The sequence below is a fragment of the Dipodomys ordii genome, unplaced genomic scaffold (genome assembly GCF_000151885.1).
Source record: "Dipodomys ordii isolate 6190 unplaced genomic scaffold, Dord_2.0 Scaffold12, whole genome shotgun sequence".
Taxonomy (NCBI): domain Eukaryota; kingdom Metazoa; phylum Chordata; class Mammalia; order Rodentia; family Heteromyidae; genus Dipodomys; species Dipodomys ordii.
This window is the reverse complement of record NW_012267228.1, coordinates 2,135,455-2,157,590: the sequence shown is the minus strand read 5'-3', so window position 1 is coordinate 2,157,590 and position 22,136 is coordinate 2,135,455. Positions and strand designations below refer to the sequence as shown.

At 52.4% G+C, this 22,136-nt stretch overlaps 1 protein-coding gene across 1 annotated transcript in view; it reads left to right on the top strand.

The window, feature by feature from the left end:
- Syn2 (synapsin II) overlaps positions 1–21,782 on the top strand; it is a 117,285-nt gene extending 95,503 nt beyond the window's left edge. The window contains exons 7-14 of the mRNA XM_013010338.1: positions 492–554; positions 875–1,017; positions 6,272–6,346; positions 6,775–6,877; positions 7,579–7,728; positions 14,995–15,055; positions 18,883–19,129; positions 20,966–21,782. Of these exons, the coding sequence (XP_012865792.1) occupies positions 492–554; positions 875–1,017; positions 6,272–6,346; positions 6,775–6,877; positions 7,579–7,728; positions 14,995–15,055; positions 18,883–19,129; positions 20,966–21,101 (978 nt within the window). The 3' untranslated portion in view covers positions 21,102–21,782. The remainder of the gene's footprint in view (positions 1–491; positions 555–874; positions 1,018–6,271; positions 6,347–6,774; positions 6,878–7,578; positions 7,729–14,994; positions 15,056–18,882; positions 19,130–20,965) is intronic.
- Positions 21,783–22,136: the final 354 nt, after the last annotated feature.

Below are 22,136 nucleotides of genomic sequence, written 5' to 3'. Positions count from 1 at the left end.
GTTTTGCCGTGAGTTTCAGGGGAGAGTGTGAATGAGGGAGAGAGCAGCCCAACTCAGCACAGGAAAGCTGGATGTTGGAAGGAGATGGGTATGGAGAGGCACATTAACATGCTAAAGGTATGTCCAAAAGATTGAGGCCGGTTAGGGTACACTTTTGCCTTCAGTGAAAGTTACCCTTTCAAAGATACGTTGTTGTTGTTCAATCTCTTCAGTGGTAATCCAGCCCTGCCCAGGATTCATATAATGCAGATGCAGAGAGATGTAGAGAGTACCAAACAGAAGAATGGAAGCTTCAGAGCTGGGTCTGTAACATGCTGTGACCTTGGGCAGGCCACTGTCATTCTGTGAGCTCCGTTTTTTCGTTTATAAGGAAGTAGATTGGATTAGTTCTCTTAAGAATGCTCCAAGGTTGTTCTCAAGAAAGATATTCGCAGGACTCCCTAGAGACAGGCCCACGCCGACCCATCCTTTCTTTCCTTCTCGGCTTTCAGCTGACGCTGCCCACGTTCCCTGTGGTGGTGAAGATTGGCCACGCTCACTCAGGCATGGGCAAGGTAAGCAGGAGGCCCTTCAGTGCTCTGGGTTTATGCCCGGAAAGGCATTTTCCAGAAAGTCCATAAACGGAGCACTCTCCTCTCTCTGTGACTGAATTATTTCTAAAGGTACAGTCTTGTCCCTTGGAGGGGAGGAATGTTGCCATCATACCCCTTTCCACAAGCAAAGTACAGCCATCTGGTCGGTCCCTTGGGTCTTTGGCTGCAGGCCTGGCTGCTGCACCTTAGAGAGGGATGCCAGAGAAGAAGGGATTGCCCTTGTGACTTCTTAGTGTATATATGTGTATGTGGCTCTTTCTCCCTCTCTGCCCCACCATTAGGTCAAAGTGGAAAACCACTATGACTTCCAGGACATTGCTAGTGTGGTGGCCCTCACCCAGACATATGCTACAGCAGAGCCGTTCATTGATGCCAAGTACGATATCCGGGTCCAGAAGATTGGCAACAACTACAAGGCTTACATGTGAGTGGGGACAGGAAGGCGTCTTCATTAATCTTATCTTAAGCTTCCTCTCACCTGGCCCATAAGGCAAACTATAGGGAAAGGTTGCCACCTAAGCTCTGGATTCTTTATATAATTCACCTATGAACTCAGGTGAGAATGAAAATGAATACTTCTTTTTACTAGCCTCAGGTTATGATTAGACTGCAGACTGAAGTAGTGGGAATATGTAGGACTTGGTCATTAAAGATAATCACAGAAAATCTTGTGTCATTCACACGATATTATAACATGTATGCCTAGATCTCATTCCTCTGGTCATTATTTAAAAATCATGGTAGTTATTAGCTCTGCTACTACAGCTTATTTGCATAAATATTTTACTCATCATAAATTTAATATTTTAACAACTCTAGCCAGGTACCTTTGTCATCCTTTATACTTTATTTAATATATTTACATCTTACTTATTTCATACTCAGAGAAGAATCCATATATCTTACCAGATTGCTAAATCACACAAAAAAGTTAAACCCCTAATTGAAATAAACAACCTGGAAATGCTACACAATATTGTTTTCCCCACATACCTCTGCCATTTGGCAAAATGCAAAGCTACCATTGCCCTCATGAGGTTTCGAGACTGCCAACCCTCATAATACACATAGGACTACAAATGGCTTATAAGTAATATTTTTAAAATATTAATCTCCCACTTGGTAAAAAAGTTAAGACGGTATTTCCTTTACAAAGAGTCTTAATGGATGAATTTGACCTTTGCCATTCAAGACTTCAGCACATGTCAAAGTTCAACAACCATCTAGTCCCTTCCTCACCTGCTGCCTTTGCCCTTCTTTTAATGTCATACCCCCTCTGGTAGTGGTAGTTAGGCACCCCTTCACAATCCCTCCTCCAAGACCTTTCAGCATGTGGGTGCTATGTCTTGCTCTCCCTCTCTTGACTGAGCTTCCTATGGGCAAGAATGATGGAATCACCCAACATCCTCTGGCAGCAGGCACACAGGAGATACCCACAGGTGCTCCAGGGAGAGCGCTGACAGAGAGAACTGAGGCAGAGCCAGAGTTTTTGTTGTTGTGATTTGAGTTGTACTGTGTGTACGTGTGTGTGTGTGTGTGTGTGTGTGTGTGTGTGTGTGTGTGGTTTGTGCACACTGTTGCTTTGGTGCTGGGAATAGAATCCAGGACTTCATACATGTTAACCACACGCACTTATCATTGTTATACCTCCAACCCAGAACTTTTTTTTACCTTCATTGATTGGCTTTCTTTTTCCCCCTAATACCTGGAATTCATTTCAATAAATAATATCTTATATGATCAGAGTTACAGAAGCATTACGCCTTTGTGTTCCTCCTTAAGAGTATCCTCCTTTGGTCTCTCTGAGTGTGAATGACTTGAGTCATGTATAATTTATCATGTCTCGGTGTATTTTAGATCTAGCTTCTGCATATTAGAGAAAACATGTGCTGTTGTCTCTCTGAGCTTGGCTTATCGCACTTAACATGATTTGTTCTAAGTCCATCCACTTTCCTGCAAATGACACAGCATTATTTTCTAATGTCTGTGTACAATTCCATTGGGTATTAGTAACACATTTCCTTTTTGTAAAGTTTGTGATTTTTATATTTAAAGTCTTCCTGCCTCCAGAAAGGAGGCATGCAATGCATGTGCTGGTCCTCAGGCTTGAACTCAGGGCTTGGGCACTGTTCCTGAGCTTTTTTGCTCAAGGCTAACCCTCTACCACTTGAGCCACAGATCCACTTCTGGCTTCTTTGGTGGTTAATTGGAGAGAAGAGTCTCACAGAGTTTCCTGCTGGGCTGACTTTGAAGCCTAATCCTAAGTAGCTAGGATTACAGGCGTGTGCCACTGGTACCTGGCCTAAGTTGGATCTTAAAATGAACACAATGTAAGACAGAAGTTTGAACAATTCTATTAAACAGAAAAACACGTATTTTAGATACTTAAGCAGATACTCTACCTTTTCATTTTGCATGCCCCAAATATTAAAGACTGAAAGCAATGATGGAACAAAAATATTTTGATCCCTGCAAGGAGACACTAAAAATTTAAAAGTTAGTTTCCAAAGCGATATAAAATGATGCATAAGAAAGAAGAAATTCTAAACATTGGTGAAGGGAGATGACCAGAGAAGCTTTGGATGACATTTACTTACTCAGCTTCTTTCCGTCACATCTTTTCTCCAGATTCTTGGCTATATTCCTGCCTTTAGAAGTGGCTAAGATAAGCCCTGGGATTTACCTGTATCCTGTTCCCCCACTAGCGATCCTGGCACAGCAAAGTTCAGGGGAAAGCGGTGCTGGCTCCATTGTCATCGGACCAGACAGGGCCTCTGTGGAAGTGACATGACCTGTAATTCTAGGAGCAATTGTGCTATCACTGAGGAGCCTTCAGTGTTTCAGCTGCTCCCACAGCCCAGAGAGGGGGCCTGTATGGATCTGGGTGTGTGTAGTGTTTTAGAGAAGGGTATGACAACTTTGGGAACTTTGCAAACTTCCAAGTGCCACACAGATATAAGTGATGTTATTATTTACTCAAAGATCTTTTCATTATATTTTTATTTTCTTTAATACCATTCAACAAAGCAATTTATAAATACAATTAACCTGCTGGTGCCAGTGGCTCACACCTGTAATCCTAGCTACTCAGGAGGCTGAGATCTGAGGATCGCAGTTCAAAACCAGCCTTGGCAGGAAAGTCCATGAGACTCCTACCTCCAGTTAACCACCAGAAAACCATAAGTGGCGCTGTGGCTCAAGTGGTAGAGCACTCACCTTGGGCTGAAGAGCTGAGGGACAGCGCCCAGGCCCAGAGTTCAAGCCCCATGACCAACCAAAAACAAAAGAAACAATTAATCGATGTCATCCCTTTCATCATTCTCTGCCATTCCTCACAAGCCTCCCCCTTCTTCAGATACCCAAAGCCTTTGAGATCCTGCATATCATGGCTTTGCGCTGAGGACATAGAAGTGATTGACTGTCACAGAAGCACAATTGTAAACCATTAATGTTTGAAAGACAGAGTTATTTCTAGTAGGATTTTTGTCTTTGTCTTCCTACTTCGGTTTTGCAAGCCACTCTGCTGTTTGCTTTTCTGAGTCAGGTAGTGAGTGTAGCACATCACACTGAAGGAATTAAGGATTTATGGATTATTTTGTTTTATTTCTTTTTATTTTTGTGGTAGTGCTGGGGTTTGAATTTGGAGTCCTGTGCTTGCTAGACAGGCTTTTTACCACTAAGCCATGCTTCAACCTTACTTGTTTTTACCAAAAAAAATCTTCAAAGTTGGCCATCATCCTCCTGTTTATGCTTCCTGGGCAACTGGAATGATAGGTGCCTATCACTGCACCCAGATTTTTTTTTTGATATATGGTTTTACAAACTTTTTTTTTTTGGTGTAGGGCTTGAACTCTGGGCTTGGGTGCTGTCCCTGCGTTCTTCAGCTCAAGGCGAGCACTCTACTGCTTGAGCCACAGCGCCACTTCCGGTTTTCTAGTGGTTTATTGGAGACAAGAGTCTCACAGATTTTCCTGCCTAGGCTGACTTTGAACCGTGATCCTCAGATCTCAGCCTCCGAGTAGCTAGGATGACAGGTGTGAGCCACCGGCACCCGGCTTTTACAAACATTTTCTCTAGTTAGCCTCCCAAGATCCTCCTTATCTCTGCAGTCCTCGCATTCTTTGTCTTCTGTGTAGCTGGGATAGTAGGTGTCCGCCACTATATTTTACAGATTCTGGGTATCTGTTTTGACTAGATATACAGTATTAAACAAATCATATCACATTTTAAGGCTTTGTTCTTTTTAAATGGAGCAAGAATTCCAGCTTTCTTACAGGGAGAGGTTGAAGTGAGGCTCTTGGGTAAGGAAATTCATGAGGAAAGAAGTCAGTACTGGCCAAGTGGGAGGAGTTTTGTGATCCCATTAGCTGACTTTCTAGACTGCCTTAGGCTTCTGAAAAAACTATCCACATAGGTTTCTTGGTTTCTCAGTGTTTGGAATCAGAATCAGAATCTCACCAGAAGATATAGCTGGAAACTCCCCAAATGGTGTTGAGCGGTAGGGACAGCACATGGGGGACTTTCCCCTCCGCCATGATGGAGGGGCGAAAAATAATTATTTAAAAGGTGCACCGGGTATGATGATACATGCCTATAATCTTAGCACATGGGAAGTTAAGTCTACATGGTAAGATCCTCCCTGTCTTACATAGACAAAAATGAGCCGGGCTCCGGTGGCTCACGCCTGTCATCCCAGCTACTCTGGAGGCTGAGATCTGAGGATCCTGGTTCAAAGCCAGCCCCAGCAAGAAAGTCCATGAGACTCTTAAAGACAAAAATGAACTACGTAGGCCTGTTCCGATGGGTCCTTCTGGCTATTCTGTGTTTACTGACAAGGGAGACTCAGAAAGAAAGGGGAAGTGCTAATGGTTGCCCATCCAGTCAAGAGCAAATCCAGATCCGGGAACTTGGCCATCTGCACCCCATTTAGTCAAAGACTCGTCAGATGTCACCTGTGCTTGTGAATGGAGGGTCCAATGAGCATAGGGGGGGTGGGCTTGAGGCTGTCGGCTCCATTTGATGAGGCCCGTGAAGTCAATGGACTTACCAACAGCCACAGTGCTCGTACTCCAGCGGCTCTTACCTGTTGACTGAATGAATGATCTGCTAGCAAGAAACGTTGGAGGTTCACAAGACAAGAACCTGTAGGAATTAGCAGGATGAATGGAATTCTGTCTGTATATTCGTGTGTGTGTGTGTGTGTGTGTGTGTGTGTGAGTGAATACTAGGACTTTAATTCAGAGCCAGGGTGCTCAAGGCTGGTTCTACCACTTGAGCCCTACCTCTATTTGCATATTCTTAGTGAGCCCAGGTACTGAGTGAGTAGGCTTGTAGGAGTACATATTCCATATATACCCCCGTGAGTTATGTAATAGTAGACATATCTTAGCTTAAGACTAAGCTCAAATCACTAAAATAAAAAGTAGAAGACTCCAAGTGAGATACAGGCAAAGTTCTGAAGCCAGAGCTCCCTTGCTTGAAATGGTCAGGGCAGCACCTCTGAAGCGAGACCTTCATGCAGAGGAAGGCATCACAGATAGAGACGGCCAGGCTCCTGGGCTATTTGTAGAAGAAGCAGGTGGGCAATACAGCAGTGAAAGAAAATTCTGGAAGGTTTCATGGGCTTTTCTTGAGCGTGGGGTTCACGGCCTGTTCTTGCTTTGCGGGCCTTGCTGCAGGAGGACATCCATCTCAGGGAACTGGAAGACCAACACTGGCTCTGCAATGCTGGAGCAGATCGCCATGTCAGACAGGTGAGTAGAGAGGGTCCCAGTCCCCCTGGGAGGTAGACTGCTGCTGACACGAGGGAGCCTCTGAACAGACGGGACAAGTGACACGCAGAGTTCCCAAGCATCCAGCTGACATTAGGCAGGCCTGGGTCATGTACTAAATATGAGGTAAACACTACATACTGTAGAAGCTCCAAGAAAGGAGGAGTAGGTAGATGTGGCTTAGATTATCCAGGGAAGGCCTCCTTGAAGAGGTCAGGGCTGCTCTGGCTCGGGAAGATGGAGAAAACTTGGAGAGCAGAAAAGGAAGGCACCAGGCTTGATGGAGGTAGAAGGGGAGGGGACGGATCAGGACAGGGAATAGGAGAGGCAGGGGCAAAAGGAGATCTCTCCCTCCACTCAGCTGCCCTGAGCTGGTGTCCCAGCCTCAGGATCCCTTTCCCTCCCTCTAGGTACAAGTTATGGGTGGATACCTGCTCTGAGATGTTTGGCGGCCTAGACATCTGTGCCGTCAAAGCTGTACATGGGAAGGATGGGAAGGACTACATCTTTGAGGTAAGTCTGCCCCAGGGAATGTCTCAGCAAGAAGCCACACCCTAGCCTAGAGGCCAAACCCAAGGCAGATGCAGTGGGGATGGGCAGGGTTCCCTTGGGGGGGGGGGAGCTTCCATCTTCTTCCTCCATATGAGCGAGCCGGATGATGGAGTCTGTGATCCTAGACATTTCTTAAGTGGAAATAAACAGTTGATCTTGACCTTAAGAAACAGGAAAAATAAGGACTGGAGAGGGGGAGTTGTGGGTGGGGGGGGGGGCGGGAAAGAGGGAAGACAGCCCAGGTCAGAAGCAAGGCAGGAATCTGGTCATTTAGTGAGCGGAGCAGATCTGAAAACAAAGGTTGTATCAATGAAAAGTCAGAGATGAGAAATGCCTGCTATTTACCAGATATGTCAAGAAATGCCCTTAATGTCTTCAGCCCCTCTGCAAACTTCCAGCCCAAGGCCGAACCCTCTCTCCCCTCTCCCTCTTCTCCAGTCCCTGTAGCCAGTTATCTCCATCTTGCTGGGCTCTGGCTTGAGTGGAGATCAACAGGAGGGGGTCTGAGACAGAGGAAAGGGTTCTACATCTGCCAAGGAACATGTTTTCAACTGAAAACAAGGATCCTCTTCCTTGCCAACTCCTCTCCACCATTCTGAAAGCACATGCCAGGCCTTCATGTCTCTAGACCCTGTTCTTCACTGGGCCGCGTCTTCTTCCAGGTCATGGACTGTAGCATGCCACTGATTGGGGAACACCAGGTGGAAGACAGACAACTCATCACTGAGCTAGTCATCAGCAAGATGAACCGGCTGCTGTCCAGGACTCCTGTCCTGCCTCCTCAGAGACCCCTAACCACCCAGCAGCCACAGGTAAGCAGCTCTGCAGAGACAGTCGCCAGGCACCACCATTAGACAGCAGGGGTTCCAGGCTGGAGTAGAAGTCAGTTACGGGATGTAAGGAGGCTCCTTCCTCTTCTGTATCTTCCTTCCTTCCTCTCTGGAGGCCTGATCATTTCCCACCCCTGACAGGGCCCTTCTCAACATCAGCTGCAGAACTGGGTGGGGGTGCAGTGCTGGGTCTTCCTCCTGAGCCTCATGCTTCCAGAGCCAGTGTCTCCCTGGACTTGGGACACTCTCATTGTGCACTGAGAGGTCCAGGAAGAGCTGGCAGAACTCTCCTAGCCGTTCACTGCCATAGGGAAGTTTCAAGGAAGGAGCTTTAGGAGACACTGCTGGACAGAGCTCTCGCTAGCTGTTCACTGCCTTATTTATAAAGAAAGAGCTGGCTCAGATCGCGCTGGCCATGTTAGGAGAAATTGCTGGCATAGAAGAGGGGAAAGAATCAAGTCCTTAATTCTGGAGGAGACGGAAAAAGCAGAATTCACATTTGAAATCTGTTTCTAAACATCACACAGCACCCACCAGTCATGTTCTCCGCAAACCCCTTGCGGAGAACAGCCTGACAGCCAGGGCACACCTGAGACCTGTGTTCTTGTACAGTTTCCTCCACAAAGTGCATAATCACACACGCGTGGGGACGGTGATGTCACTAGGCTGTACTCCCTCACGGACCAGCATCATTTGTGTGGTCAGTCATTGCTCTGAACACTACGGGGCACATGACTGAACATCACGGGGTACTTGAAAGTGGTTTGCCTGGCCGCTGTCACCCATGTGTCAAAAATGTCAACAGCACTGACAAAACTATCTGCCTTTTGCTGTTCTATTATGTGTACCTTTGATAGTACCAAGATAAAAGCTCTTCCTATCTAGGCAAACTGCTTTCACCACCTCTCTTCCCTTGGTTGGTTGTGGTTAGACACATTTGATGAAGGAGTTTCCATTTGGAGTAAATACAGTCTGATCTGCCTATTTGGAGTTGATCTTAGAGATCTGTGGAGATCTTGGCAGTGTGCACATAAAAGGGATGTGAGCCAATCTGGACGTGGCCTGGATCACTGGGCCACACACGTGAAGTCCTCTCACTGACCTCACGCATGACTGTGGAAGCTCAAGCTTCAAGAGCTCCTGCCTGGAGCCACAGCCCTAGGGCTGTGAATTCTAGACCAGGGATCTGGGGAGACTGGCAGACTGCCTGCCTTTCTGTCTGTCCTTGCCTTCAGCCCTGCCTCTAGAGCCTTCGCTTCATTGATTGTAGTAAAGCTGCAAGTAGGGCACACCTTGTTAGGATCTAGCCCTCTACCTTGGGGTACATTAGCAAGCTGCGATTCACGATCCCAAGAAATGGGTACAGGGGTGTAAGAGGCATTGGCCGTATCACTGAAAGCAAGGAGGCGAGTGGCAAAGCTGATTTGGCTGAAGCTCAGCTTCTGCCTGGCGGCACTCCCAGCCTCAGGGCTGCTGAGGCCATTGACCCTCTACCCAAGGACTCAGTGGTGTTTTAGGGGCACTCTTCTCAGAGTAGCAGTGACACCTGGTGGCCAGTAATGGCCATCACCTCCAGGCTGGAGGCCAAGAAAGCCTTTTCCCTGTATACTCTGCTCCCTCATCCATCTCCAACATGTTCACCGGCTCTCTTGAGGTTTCTCATCCAGGATCTGACACGAGTTCTTGCCTCTTGGGGCTCTGGTAACGTGTGGGCTGCCGCACAGGCTCCCAGGAAAAAGGGACAGAAGCTTAGGTGGGCAGGGATTTCAGTCCCTGCCAGTGGGGTGGCATTCTCTTCCTCACCTTCATGGGGCTCGCGTTTCATTTCTCATCCCACTGGTCCCACTCCTTATGTCTTCCTGTAAAAACTTCCAGAGACAAAAGGCCAAATGCTAATGCAGGAATTTCAGATGCTGATGGGTAAGGCCTAACTTCAGCACCCCTCAGTTTAGGCCTCAGAGCTCGCTTCCTGTTGAGCTTGTGGATTTGACCCAGGGGGAATGATTCATTGATACACATCTGGTGCCAGGGTACAGATGAACATCTTCTTCCCTGAGCTGACAAGGCTACACCTGGGGCTGCAAGGACATGCTCTTAACTGAGAATGCTGGGAGGAAAGAAGCCACGAGGCAGGGCCAGGGGCTGACCATGTGTGGTCAAAGTTAAAGGAACCACAGTTGAATAACAATTGTCTCAAGGAGCCTGTGACTCAAGGTCTTCAGCTCTCTGATGCAGTCTCAGATTAGAAATGGCTCCAAAGGCAAATCTGCTGGAAGACGTGGTTTGATCCTTTGTAAGAAAGAAACGCACAGAGAGCACCAGCGGCTTTTCCGGGGAGTGGCGAGGGACTGTCCAGTTGTTGCTGCTGTTCAGGTGGGACAGGAGGAGTTTCTTGTCAGGGACATGGTGACAAGGAGAGATGGCTGAGGTTAGGCTGTGGGATCAGATGGCTTTCCAAATCTTCAGATCTGGGATGCTTTGCTGTCAGCTATGCAGCCCACAGGACCTGGGAGAGGCAGTGATGAGTTCAGAAATGAAGGACTGGAGCTGGATGACCTCTCTAGCTTCTGGTGGACGTTCTGTCTGTCTTTGTTCCCTGGATTTCTTGCCTAAAAGGAGACTCAAATTATTTCTGCCCAGTTCTTTGCTATGATCTCTTGAGTTCAAGGAGACCAAGACTAAGACGAGGGTCTCTGTACTCTGAGAAGCACAGCCTAGAGATCTGTGTATGCGGGGGTGGGGGTGGGGGGTGGGAGTCACAACTGTCACGCCCAGTGCATAGGGGTAAGATTCACTTGAGCCTGCAAGAGGTAAATTTAGGACAAATGCAAGCCCTTCCCTCTTCCCACAGCAGGACTGGCTTCAGAGAGTGTGTTCCCCAGTGAGAGTAAGCTGAGAATGTGAGGGGATTTGAGGCAGATTCAGATAAAGCCACTAGTGACCAGATCCCTTAACGGACTATTAAGAGACACTGACTATTTTGGGACTGTCTTAACTTTCAGGGACATCTTTAATCACTTGAAGCTGACATTCTGACCCAGGGTGACCTGACCCTCGGTGCCCCCACGGGACTCACGGGCCGCCCAGTGGGACATTCCTAGTGTCCTTAGGTTGTGGGAGACCCGCAGTCCATCCGAAGAGCAGCAAGCCTCCCTCAGGCAGGAAGGACGGACAGCCCGTCCTTGGACCCCCACGACCTTTCACCACTTCCCGTGGAAGGTGGGCACGGGCGTGCAGGGCGAGCTCGGAATGCTTCCAAGGTGCTGAAAACACGCCGTCCCCTTTGCTCTACAACCTCCTGACCACATTCCTTCCTGCCGCTTCATGCTCCCTGGGGTCCCAGGCCGGAGAAGCGAGGCCTGGGGGAGCTGATCAGAATAGTTCTGTGGCGTGTCCAGCAAGGATTTGGCCTGGCCCCTTTCCTGGGGCCAGACCCTGGGACCCTTTCTCAATTTCCTGTCTCAGATATGCTGAGCAAGCACAGGCCTTCCTCCTTGGTGGGGGCAGCTGGTCTCCAGCCAACAACTCACAAGAGTTGAGTCACTCGGTGCCTTTCCTTCCTCAGCTTTCCATCCTGTTGGGACCTTAGATAGGAGCGCCTCTCTCCTGGTCTGTCTGCAGAAAACCACAGGATGGCAAATTAAAGATGCCTTTGGCAAAACCCCCCCAGACCCTCATACCAGGCCAGCAGTTTTCTTTCCTGTCACCTCAAGAGCTAATATTTACTCTCTCTGAACTGGCTTTTCTACATCCGCAGGGACCTTGCAGAACTTGACATACAAAAGGGCACGGTGAATAGCCCAGCCCCAAGTCATGCACACGCGTGTGAACTGTGTGCCAGGCAACGGGAAGCCACACAGCAGCGCCTTCTCCGTGGACACAGGGGCTTCCCACGTAACAGCTCTGCTCTTTGGAGTGATATTTATTCTCACTTAGATAAGGGGGTGATGTCTGCTGACATCACTTGGCCTAGCACTACTCTTACATTTATGAAGCACGTTCGTTATTGTCAGCTTCACAATCATATGTGAGATGGGCTAGTAATGCTGTCTCTGACTACATAGCAGCCAGTATCATGCAAGTGACTTGTCCAGAGTCACATAGCTGTGAAGGAGGAGAGCTGGACCTTCTAGGTCTCTCCACTGGGCATCTCTATAGCTCTTTTGCTTCCACCAGAGAACAGAGGAGTAAAGAACTGGGTGTGTGTGGCCCTGGGTAAGGAAAACCCTTGTTCTCCTTGGCAATCAAGTCTGGGCCTGCCAACGTGGTACCAGCCGCCCCCATGGCACATTTATCTGTGCTGCTGCCTGGGATGGGCCCCTCTGGTCAGTCATCAGAGACCCTTGGGTGCAGCAGGACACCAGTCCAGTCAGCTGCTCTGGAGGGGAGCAGAACACACCTCACCAAGCCCCTTCAAACCTATGCCTTCAGGATATCTCTGCTCAGGCCTCGTAGCCCTGGGGTCTAGAAGAGCTCAAGACTGTCCAGCTAGGAAGGGCTTATCTTATCTCCAGCATTGAGAGAACTGAAAAATGCACAAAGGAATGAATAGAAGCCTGGAGCCAGCAGGGCCTGCAGAAGTCAGCCCCGAGCTCTCCACTGACCAAACTCCTCTCACCAGAGTGTGTCCAGGTCCTGCTTAGCCCCTCCCTCCCGCCACGGCAGCCTAGACAGGATCTAGATTCACACCGGCAGATTTCAGTGTGTTGAGCCCACATGCTGCACCGTTACCTCACAGAATCCTCACAGGGTCCCCACTAATGGAAACAGATTCAGAGATCAGGCAACTTGCCCAAAGTCACATGAAGAAAGAGGTCACAGACTCATTTTATTCTGCCAGCACGCCTGGCAGATGGCAGCAGTGCTTGCTCTCCAGTCTTGGTCAGGTGGAAAGAGGCAAGCCCGCGTCGACCCTGTCCCCTGCAGGGTGGCGGTGGGTCCCAGCGACACCCTCTAAGTGCAGGGTGGTTTGGAGGCTTTCTTCTTAGCCTGCCGGGAGGCTGTTTTCCTTTTTGTTGTGTGCAGCTGATCACATGTTCTAGACTTCACATTCTTACCTGTTTGAGTCAACCCAGCTTCCTGCGGGAAACTGCTGCTCAGTTTGACCACGAGTGCCTGCCTTGGGCTGGCTACAGGCCAGACTTCGGCGGTGACGCCAGGGTGACCAGACTTCTGTGGAACTCCACTTCCCAGGAGACTTCTGACCACACGGGAATAAACCTTCAGCCTGGGTAGACGGGGCCTGTGGGCTGAGCGAGGGCCCCCGCCTGGCATGGACGCTCCTCGGGGACCTTGCTCTGTGCCTCTCAGAGCCTCTGAGAAGTATTTGGTTCCACAGCCTCGATGGAGCTGGAGACAGAAGAAGTTTCTTAGGCGCCAGCAAGGGTGGCCAAGGCGCATTCCCAGGCTCGGCCTCAAGGATGGCCCCTGGGAGCTCTTCCCCAAAAGCTTTGGGAAGCGCGTTCTGAGGTCATTGCGTCCTTGAGTAACGCACGTGCATCGCTGTGTGGCTGAGGAGAGCCAGGCTAGCCTGCGTGGCGTGCTCTCCCTCGGCCTATGGGGCCCAAGAGAGGGGACTAGCAGGAGCCAACCTGCTGGGGCCAGGCTGGGCTTCTGCTGCCCTACACCTGGCAGGGTGCCCATCCCAGGCAACGAGAGGCCAGTGACAGAGACAGCCTAGAGGAGGACAGAAAGGGCAGCCCTGGAAAGAGCAGGAATGTGTAGGACTTAGGAAAGGAGGCGAGACAGGCTGATTCTGGCCATGCTGAAGTAATTGGAGTCACTGGAAAAATGACTTCTACCTCCTCAGGTCCTTGTAAAGCACGAGGGAGATACTGCATAAAAGGCCCCCGGTGACCAGGCACACAGAAAGCACAATAAAGGGTAGCCCTGAATGACTTAGAGAAGGTAATGGGTACAACTTGGGAAAGTGTTTTGGATAGCAGGTAGCCATGGAGAAGATAAGGCTATGCTAGTCTGAACAAGATTTAATACAGACCTAACCAGAGCATATGAACAGAAGGTGGGAAGAACTGGGGAGTCTTGGGGCTGGATGGAGGGGGTCCCCCGGCCCCAGCCTACTTATTGGGTATGGGTACCACAATGACAAGGCTCAGACCGAGTCTTGTTGGTCTGCTGCGAGTGCCGGGGGGGAAAAGGGACAGGCGGTGTTGGCGTTCTTGCTGTGATTGGTGAGCAGTTGCGGCCCCAAGATGTAATGGAACAAAGGTGTTTCAAGGACCTCGATGCCTGCTACCCAGAAGCCTCTTAGAACAGTTTGACATCATGCTGTTCCCAAAATACAAGGAAGGGTAGCACTTCTACCTACTTCCTTGGTGGTAGGACTGAAAAACGTGGCCATGACAGGAGGGAAACTAGATAGCCAGAATCAAGTCCAGAGAGAACAGAGGAGGCTGGAGGAGTGGTGCTGGGGGCTCGGCCCGAGGGAGGAGAGCACTGGGAGGGGTAGGGGGAGGGTGCCCAAGATAGGCGTGGCCCTGGCCGTAGCTCTGAGCCCCTCCCTGACTCCCGGCAGCATCCTCCTCTGGCTTCAGCTTTACAGAGTTTCCCCTCCACCTGTCCAGCTCCACACATTCGCTGCCTTCAGTTTCACTGTCAGACAAACGAAGTCACGTCGTGGTCTTTGATCCTGGCAGGACCTAATCCGAATCACAGCTGGGAGGAGAGGAAGCAGGGGGGTGGAGCCTTGCTGCTGGGCAAAATGTAAAAGCTGCTCACAGACATTAGCATCTTACCCTTCTGAGTCCGGAGGCTTCTGAAAAACAAGGGGGTTCCCTGCTCCCAGCCCTCCCCTCGTTTCCAGCCCAGTCCAGAGTGGGTCTGACTCCGAGCCAGTCTCAGAACCAGTGCCACCTAAAACTTCACTCCCGATGAGGCGTGAGCCCCTTCTAGGCTGATCACCTGGTCCAGCCCCGCTGTGCTCTGCCTTCCTCTCCTGAGCTCCCCGCAGCCCACCCTGTAGGGACCGCAGGCCAAGCGTGGGGCAGGCGGCAGAGAAGACGCCAGGCTGGGTTAGAAGACTCAAAGCTCCTAGCAAAAGCAAGTCTAAAAGAGAAAGAGGAAAAGAGGGGTGAAGAGGTCTCCACGTGGCTCTGAGCCCTCCCCGCCCCCGCCTCACCCCACAGGCCTGCAGGTGTTTCTGGCCAGACCCCATGGCTGCCTGTAGGGGTTCTCTGTGGAGTTCACTTGTGGGTTTGTTTTTATCTCTTTTGCATTTTTGTCTTCCAGAGTGGAACACTTAAGGATCCGGATCCGAGCAAGACCCCACCTCAGCGGCCAGCTCCCCAAGGTTGTTTACAGTATATTCTCGACTGTAATGGCATTGCCGTAGGGCCAAAACAAGTCCAAGCTTCTTAGAATGGCCAGTAGTTAATTTGTTTTTTTAAAGCAGAAAATCTAAGCCAAAAACAAATGAAAAGAAAAGAAAGGCCAGTGGGGTGGGGGGCGCAGCCCTCCGGCAGGCGGTCAGCGCGGTCAGCGTGGTCGCCGCGTTCTTTCAACGCTGGCTGCACTGTGTGTTCTGTGCAGTGTCAGCGCCTCTGTCTGGTTGTTTACCTGTTCCTGTTCGTGCTTGTAATGCTCACTTACGTTTCTCTGTATAACTTGTGATTCCAGGGCTGTTCGTCCACAGTGTACAAAAGAACCGTGCCTCTCCTTAGTCCGGTGTGACTATTTTCTGGGTGGTTTGATAGTATTTTCAAAATGTTGCATAAAGTGGGGCGAGACAGGAATACCAGGGATGGTCGGGGGGTGGGGAACAACAACCACAGGAATAAACCCCAACTCCTCCCTCCTCCCCCAGGCTCCGATCCACACCCGACACCTCATAGGTCTGCCCGGGGTCTTCAGTGAATTGTGCTTTTGCTTCCTGCATGACTAGGGTAAATAGGTAGAACTTTTAAGAGATTTTTCAAGGTCTCATTTCCATAGCTTCATCTGTTGGCTTTGAAGGCATCCATCTTTTTCTCTGTTTGCTAGAATCCGGTGCGGTGTGCGTTTTTGTGACTAGGCTGCTGTGCCTGCATAGCTCTTGTGTTTTTAGTGATGAAGTACAAAGAGCAAGCTACTTCCAGGAATGTGGTCCGTATTTTACACCCCAGTGTACCCTTTGTTTTATTAACTAATTAGCTTGGAGATGAAACAGAAACAAAAACAGGGCCGCCAACGTGCAATATTCAAGTGAACTTGTGTGTATTTTTTGTGTGTTTATCTCAGTCCCCAAAGTTGTTTCCTCTTTGTTGCTGTTTCTGAAGCAGCCGTCTGTGTGCTTCTGTGGAATGGGGCGGCTTTGCGTCCCCAGAGCCTGATCTGTGTGCACAGATGATTCCTTAGCAAGGCCGGAGAGAGGATTCAGGGAGCCGCTAAGAGTCTGGGAGGGATCTGACCATTCCCGAAGCATCCGAACCTGAGACCAAATCAGAGGCGCCCCGTGTAGCCTGGGCGGGCGCCCTGCCTACAAATCCTGATGATGACCCCAGCATTGCTTTTGAGCTGCCACCTCCCCCGCAGGCCCGAGAGTGAGAAGCTTGCTGGGAAGAGCTGTCTCAGGTGTAGGTTGTGTGATGTTGGCCAGAGGCCTCACAGCTTGAGGAACCCTCACCAGCTTGTCCGCCTTCCTCTCACAAGCAGGACCTGGGAGATGCTGCTGCAGGTAGTCACGCCAGGACGCGGGGCCAGTGCCTCACCTCTCATCCCCAGGCAGGGCTGGATCAGGTACCAAGTGTCCTTCTCTAGCCCCGTGGTCCCGGGGAGTTCACGCCAGCAGTTTCCCTTTTAGAAGATATGCTTCTGGCTCTACTTTTACATTCCCTGTGTACTGACAAGGTGCAGTTCTGGAATACCAGACCCAAGGAGCAAGCGGTGTTGATGGTGTGCAGCCTGAGCTCCACGCCAGGGCACGCGTCCTGCTTTCTCCTTTGGTTGCTGGCGGATTCTGAGGCCACAGAGCGAGAGTGTTTTCATCTGTGACCCGTCCCTGAGCTGACGGTGCTCATCAGTTTGTTGTAAATATATACATACATGCACATATGCACTTCCGGGGGGGCGGGGGTTACAGAAGGAACCGGTCCTTAAAGACTTCCCAGTCTGGCAAGATGACAGAGAGGCGTAAAGTCACATTTCCCAGAATGCAGGAATACCTTTTCTGTTGTTTGTTTATGTATCTATTTATTTACTGTCCAAGTGAAGATAGTGGTGTTGCTTCTCTGCATGTTTCCCAACGTGCACATCCAGGTGCTTTCACGTGACATTTGTGAGCCACACATATGACCTTGCCATGTGAATTCAGTCAGGACACTCGGTGTGGGGGGAGGCCTGGCGGGACCCCCCGGCTGGCACCACCGACAGCGCCACCTGGCTGCCACGTGCCCTCGGGCAGCACACTAGGGGACCGCCGCGTGCCCTGGGGACTCTGTCACAGTGTAGGATTGCTGTCCCGGTGTTTTGTATCCATTTCTTTGCTGACATTGTCCCCTTTTTTGTACTAATCCAGCGAGGAGCCCCTCAGCCAGTGCTGGAAGTGTGACTGAAGTACCTCTCTTTTGTGACTCTCTTGTACAGCTTAATGTGCAATAAAGGAAAAGTTATATCTGTCTTCAGTGTTAAGTTGTAAAGTTTCTGGCTGTTCAATGACCTCTTCACAAGTGGGAAAGCACTCAGGTCTCTGGTACAAAAGGACGAGCTATCAACCGGAATGACTTTATAATAAAATACTAATACAATTTAGTCGTGGTGTTAGACTTTGGAAGAGACAAAAGCTGACTAACATCAAATAATTTACTAATCTCTCATCTTCACTAGTTGTCTGACTTGAGCTGGGAACTTCTGAACTATGCAGAATCCCATGTTCTCATGTGTGTGTGTAACTAACCCTCTGTTAACCGGTTATTGGTGGCAGCCTGTGCCTGGCCGTGGAGGTGAGGCGACGGGACAGCATGGTAGTAGAGACACACAGCGCTTCCTCTCCGGGAGGGGCAGGTGCTCCCGCGTTGCCAGTGAGCTACGCGTAGCAATACAAGTCTTTGTTCTAGTCAAGTTTCCCTGAGCCCACTCCTGCCAGCGGGCTGTGTCACAGATGTGGACTCTCGGAGCGAGGCTGAGAAACCGGATCTTACCGGCCAATTGTGTATTGTTTCCACAAGTCGCCGGGTGCTCGTGGAGGCGTCGTTTGACTTCCAGGTGTAGGGACCCCTCAGCAAAGACTGAGCAAACTGGCACCGCCCCTCCTGCCTGTCAGTCCCGAAGAGAAGGAGGGCTTTTCTCTCCAGGCCACCAGATGGTCTGTGTCGCAGGCTGGGAGAAAGGGGAGCTCTTTGCCAGATGGTGCCCACCACATCCCCAGGGGCAAGCGGGGCTTGGATGTCTGGAGAGTTTCCCACGCACCTGAGCGGCACGTCACGCTGGAGCCCCTGAGGATGACGGCACTGAGGCCAGGGGCCTGGGAAGAAAGCAGTAATGCGCCAGTGCGGCCCAGGTGGGGTGGGTGTGGCAGCCAGACACGTGTGGGCTTGGAGCAGGATGCCAGGCACTGCGCGCAGCAGCGGGAGCCCGCGCCCAGGATGCTCATTAAGCACCAGCGCTTTCTGAACAGCTTCTCCCTCCTTATCATCTCTGAAATACTTGTCTTAAAAGCTAAGCACTAGGACTTACTTTTGCGTGGTTTTTATGGTCAGGGAAGCCAAGGCTAAGCAAAGCAAGGCAGCTTGTTTGGTCTCTGGTAGACTGTTCCTTGGGTCTTCCGATTCCCACTCTCCTTCCCCCCCCCCACGCCGGCCCCCACTGAGTGGCATTTGGGACTTGGAGTTGGCTGTGGAACAGGGGGCTGATGCCTGAGGGGCCCCCGGGAAGTGGGCGGGCTTGCTCCTGGCATCTGGTCCTCTGCTCTTCCCCCCTGCCCCCCCACCTGCCTTGCGGGGGGGCAGGTTGTCAGCTTGCAGGGAGGAGCTGTGCACTGCGTGACAAGCTACAGCTCAAAGGGCGGCCTTTGAGCCCCGCAGAGCCTTGCTTGGGCCACTTGTCATAGAGCTGGTAATGCAGTGCATTCTGGGAAATGTAGATTCTACTAAGGAGACCCTTTGATACGGTTACATGATGAAGTTTTTCTTGTACTGAACCTAGGGGGCCCTGGGCAGCCCCCAGGCAGAGCGCTGCCTCCACACCGGCTCCCCCCAGGACCAGCACCGACACCTTCCTCCTCCTCCTCCTCCTCCTCTTCCTCCTCCTCCTCCTCCTCCTCGGCTCCTCAGAGGTCAGGAGGCCCCGCCATGGCCCACGGAGAGGCGCCCTCCAGCAGCCGCTGCCCCGCAGACGCCCAGCCACCCCCGGGTGCACCGCCGCGGGAGCCCCAGCCTCACCCACAGCTCAAGTAAGACACGGCGCGGCCGCCCCTCTCCCACGGCCTCCTCCTGCAGACACTGTGCATGTGTGTGTTCACACGCGTGCGTGTGTGTGACAGGCTGCCCCGCGGGTCGGGGTGGGGCACAGACATCGCAGGTGAGCCTGGATGGCACTGCTGCCGTCCCAGCTCCCTCTCTAGCGTTGCAGTAGTTTGGTTTGGGGTTCTTGTCTGTTTGCTGTGAGTCCTCCCCCGCCCCGTCTCCCACTCTCTTTTCCATCCCTTTCCTTTGTGGGTGTCACTCTCCTAAAAGTTAAAAGAAGTAAGTCCTTCCGGCCTCTGACCCTCGGCTCAGGCTCAGGGCGCCCACCCAGCCGGGCTGCCCGGGCGAGGGCCGAGGGGGTCATGGCTCCAGCCATCCTGGGAGCTGGAGCCCAGGGCGGCTGCGCAGAGGCCCCGCGCCCTGCCCTGCCTCCCGCAGCCACGGGCCCCTGGGTGAGGAGAGCGGGCAGCACCGCCACGAGCAGCATGCCTTGCCATGCGGCGGGTCCTGAGGGGACCGCTGCAGCCCAGGCGTGCCAGCCGCCCGCCCGCCGGGCCTCTGACCGGCAGTGGCGGTGTGGGAGGTGAAGTGAGGGGAGGAAGCCATGCTTGGAGAGAAAGAGCCTTTCCCCACTGAGGGCCAGTCCAGGCCCCGGGGGGGGGGTCACTTCTCCTGGTCCTCTGGTCCCACCCCTCCCCCACGCTGGTGGCAGCCCACCTTCCTCAGCACCGCCGACTTCTCCCTCACATCCACCGGCTCTTGACTTGCCTCAGAGCTGAAGCCCCTGTGTGGACCCAGCCCCGATGCCAGGCGGGAGGCTTCTGTGACCAAGGCCCGCGTAGTGGGCTCCTACCCAGCTCTAATGAAAGGCAGACATCTCCCCACCCCACCCCATCCCATTCCCTGCGGGAGGGGGAGGTAAGGAGATAGGTCGCCAGTCACAGACCTCGCAGAAGGGACTCTGCACGGCCGCACAGCATTTAGGAGAGGGCAGGGAGACCCAGATACCAGAACCCAGTGCGAGTCAAGGAGACAGGACCGTCCGCCCCTCCTGGAGAACGCGCGTGCGCGCACCTGCGGCCTCCCCGCAGCCCCTTACCCTGACTGGTTCTCTCTCCCTGAGTCCCTCGTTACTCTCTGAAGGGAAAAATACGTCCCTGAAGTGCACGGGGTTAGGTTTTCATTAGCAATCTACCACTAATCGTGGTCTGATATGTATGCCTTGAGTTCCTGCTCACTGTGCCCACCAGACTTCAGAAAAGGGAAATGGAGGCATTAGGGTTTGGGGCCAAACCACCGGGTTCCCTTGGAATCAAAAGAATTGAGAAGAGAATGAGAACCAGGAAGGCCTACCGATCACCCATGTGCCAAACGGCCCGACACAGTCACGCGGGCCAGCGCCGGGGCTGGAGGGGCACGTGGCCTGCCCCAGCCCGTGTGAGTGTGTGGCAGGGCTCTCAATGTGCCTGGGCCTGCAGACGCTGCACCCCTCCCCGCCACCTGACGAGTGGAGGCAGGAGCCACAGGCTCTGGCCCCACCTTTTACCAGGGGGGCTGAGGGCCCAGAGGCACGCTTGCAAAGTCGCAGCTTTAAACAAAGCTCTCTGGAGTCGGTCACCCTTTCCTCCTCTTTCCCTCCTCACCCTCCTCTTGTGTCTTGGCAGCACCAGGGCCTGCTCGTTTCCCGGTGGCACTGCCGCCTGTAGCTGTCTCCTGTCCCCCGGCCTCCCTGGGGCGGATGTGGGAGTGGTGGCCCTTACGTCGCTGTGCGTGCCCGCTGGCAGCGCCACCCTCTGACCCTCTCTCTGGTTTTTATCTTCAAGCAAGTCGCAGTCCCTGACAAATGCCTTCAGCTTCGCTGAGTCCTCCTTCTTCCGGTCTTCAGCCAATGAGGATGAAGCCAAAGCGGAGACAATCCGGAGCTTGAGGAAGTCCTTTGCCAGCCTGTTTTCAGATTAGCTCCTCAGCCAACCAGGAAAGGCACCCGAGATGCTCGCCAGCAGCAGGCCGCCGTGCGGGGTGGCGGCAGGCTGTGACTCGTGACTCGCGTGGCCCCTGCCTGTGTTCCGTTGTGCTCGGTGGTGTGGTGCGGCCCAGGAAGGACCAAATGATAGTGTGAGGGCAGGTGCAGGCCTGGAGCGAGGCCCCCAGCCCAGACCCCAGAGGAGAGAGCTGCTCCCAACCCAGACCCCAGAGGAGAGAGCTGCTCCCTGTATTCCCGAGAGCTCCCTCCTGAGTCATTGTGAGTTTAGTGGCCTTGGTGTGACGGCGCCATCCTGTCTTACTCTTCCCCACGAAGCCAGGATCCTCCTGTCTGAGGACCCCTGGAGGCTTCTCCACGCGCAGATGCATGCCTCCTGTAGTCAGGGCCGCTGGGCAGCAAGTACCTGCCCAGAGGTGCTTGGTCTCAGCCCCCCCTGGCCCTAGATCCTTCGTGGTACCTGTTAGAGCACACGCTCCAAACCCCACTCTCCCTGAACTGCTGTGGGCGTACAGTGTTGTGAGTCTGCCCACCCGAGAGAGCGGGGGCTCCTCCGTGTCTCCCCCCTCCCCTCTGGAGAGCCGCTCCTGTGTGGGACCGGCCTTGACGTGGAGAGCTGCCCTGTGGAGACCGCATGCCCTGCAGCAGCGCTGTGCAGCCCGCGCGCCTCCCCAGCCCGTGTCAAGACCTTTGGTGTAATAAAAGCAGCAACCTCAACCGGCTTTCTATTCAGCCGTGAGCCCCCCACCTTCCCCCCATCACATGTAGGCTGGGAGGGCTGTGGGCGGGTGGGGGTACAGGGTGAGCGTGCGTCTGTGCGGGACTGCCTGGCTCGTGGGCGCGTGGCTGTCTGGGTGCCATGCTGGCGCTCTGGGCCTGTCTCCCCAGAGCAGCCGGCCTTCCCTCAGCAGCTCCACTGAACGAGAGCCTTTCCACAAAGCATAGACCACGGCTCCCCCACCAGCCATGTCGGGACCTGCTCTTGCGCTGTCGCCGGGCATCCACGCGGCCCG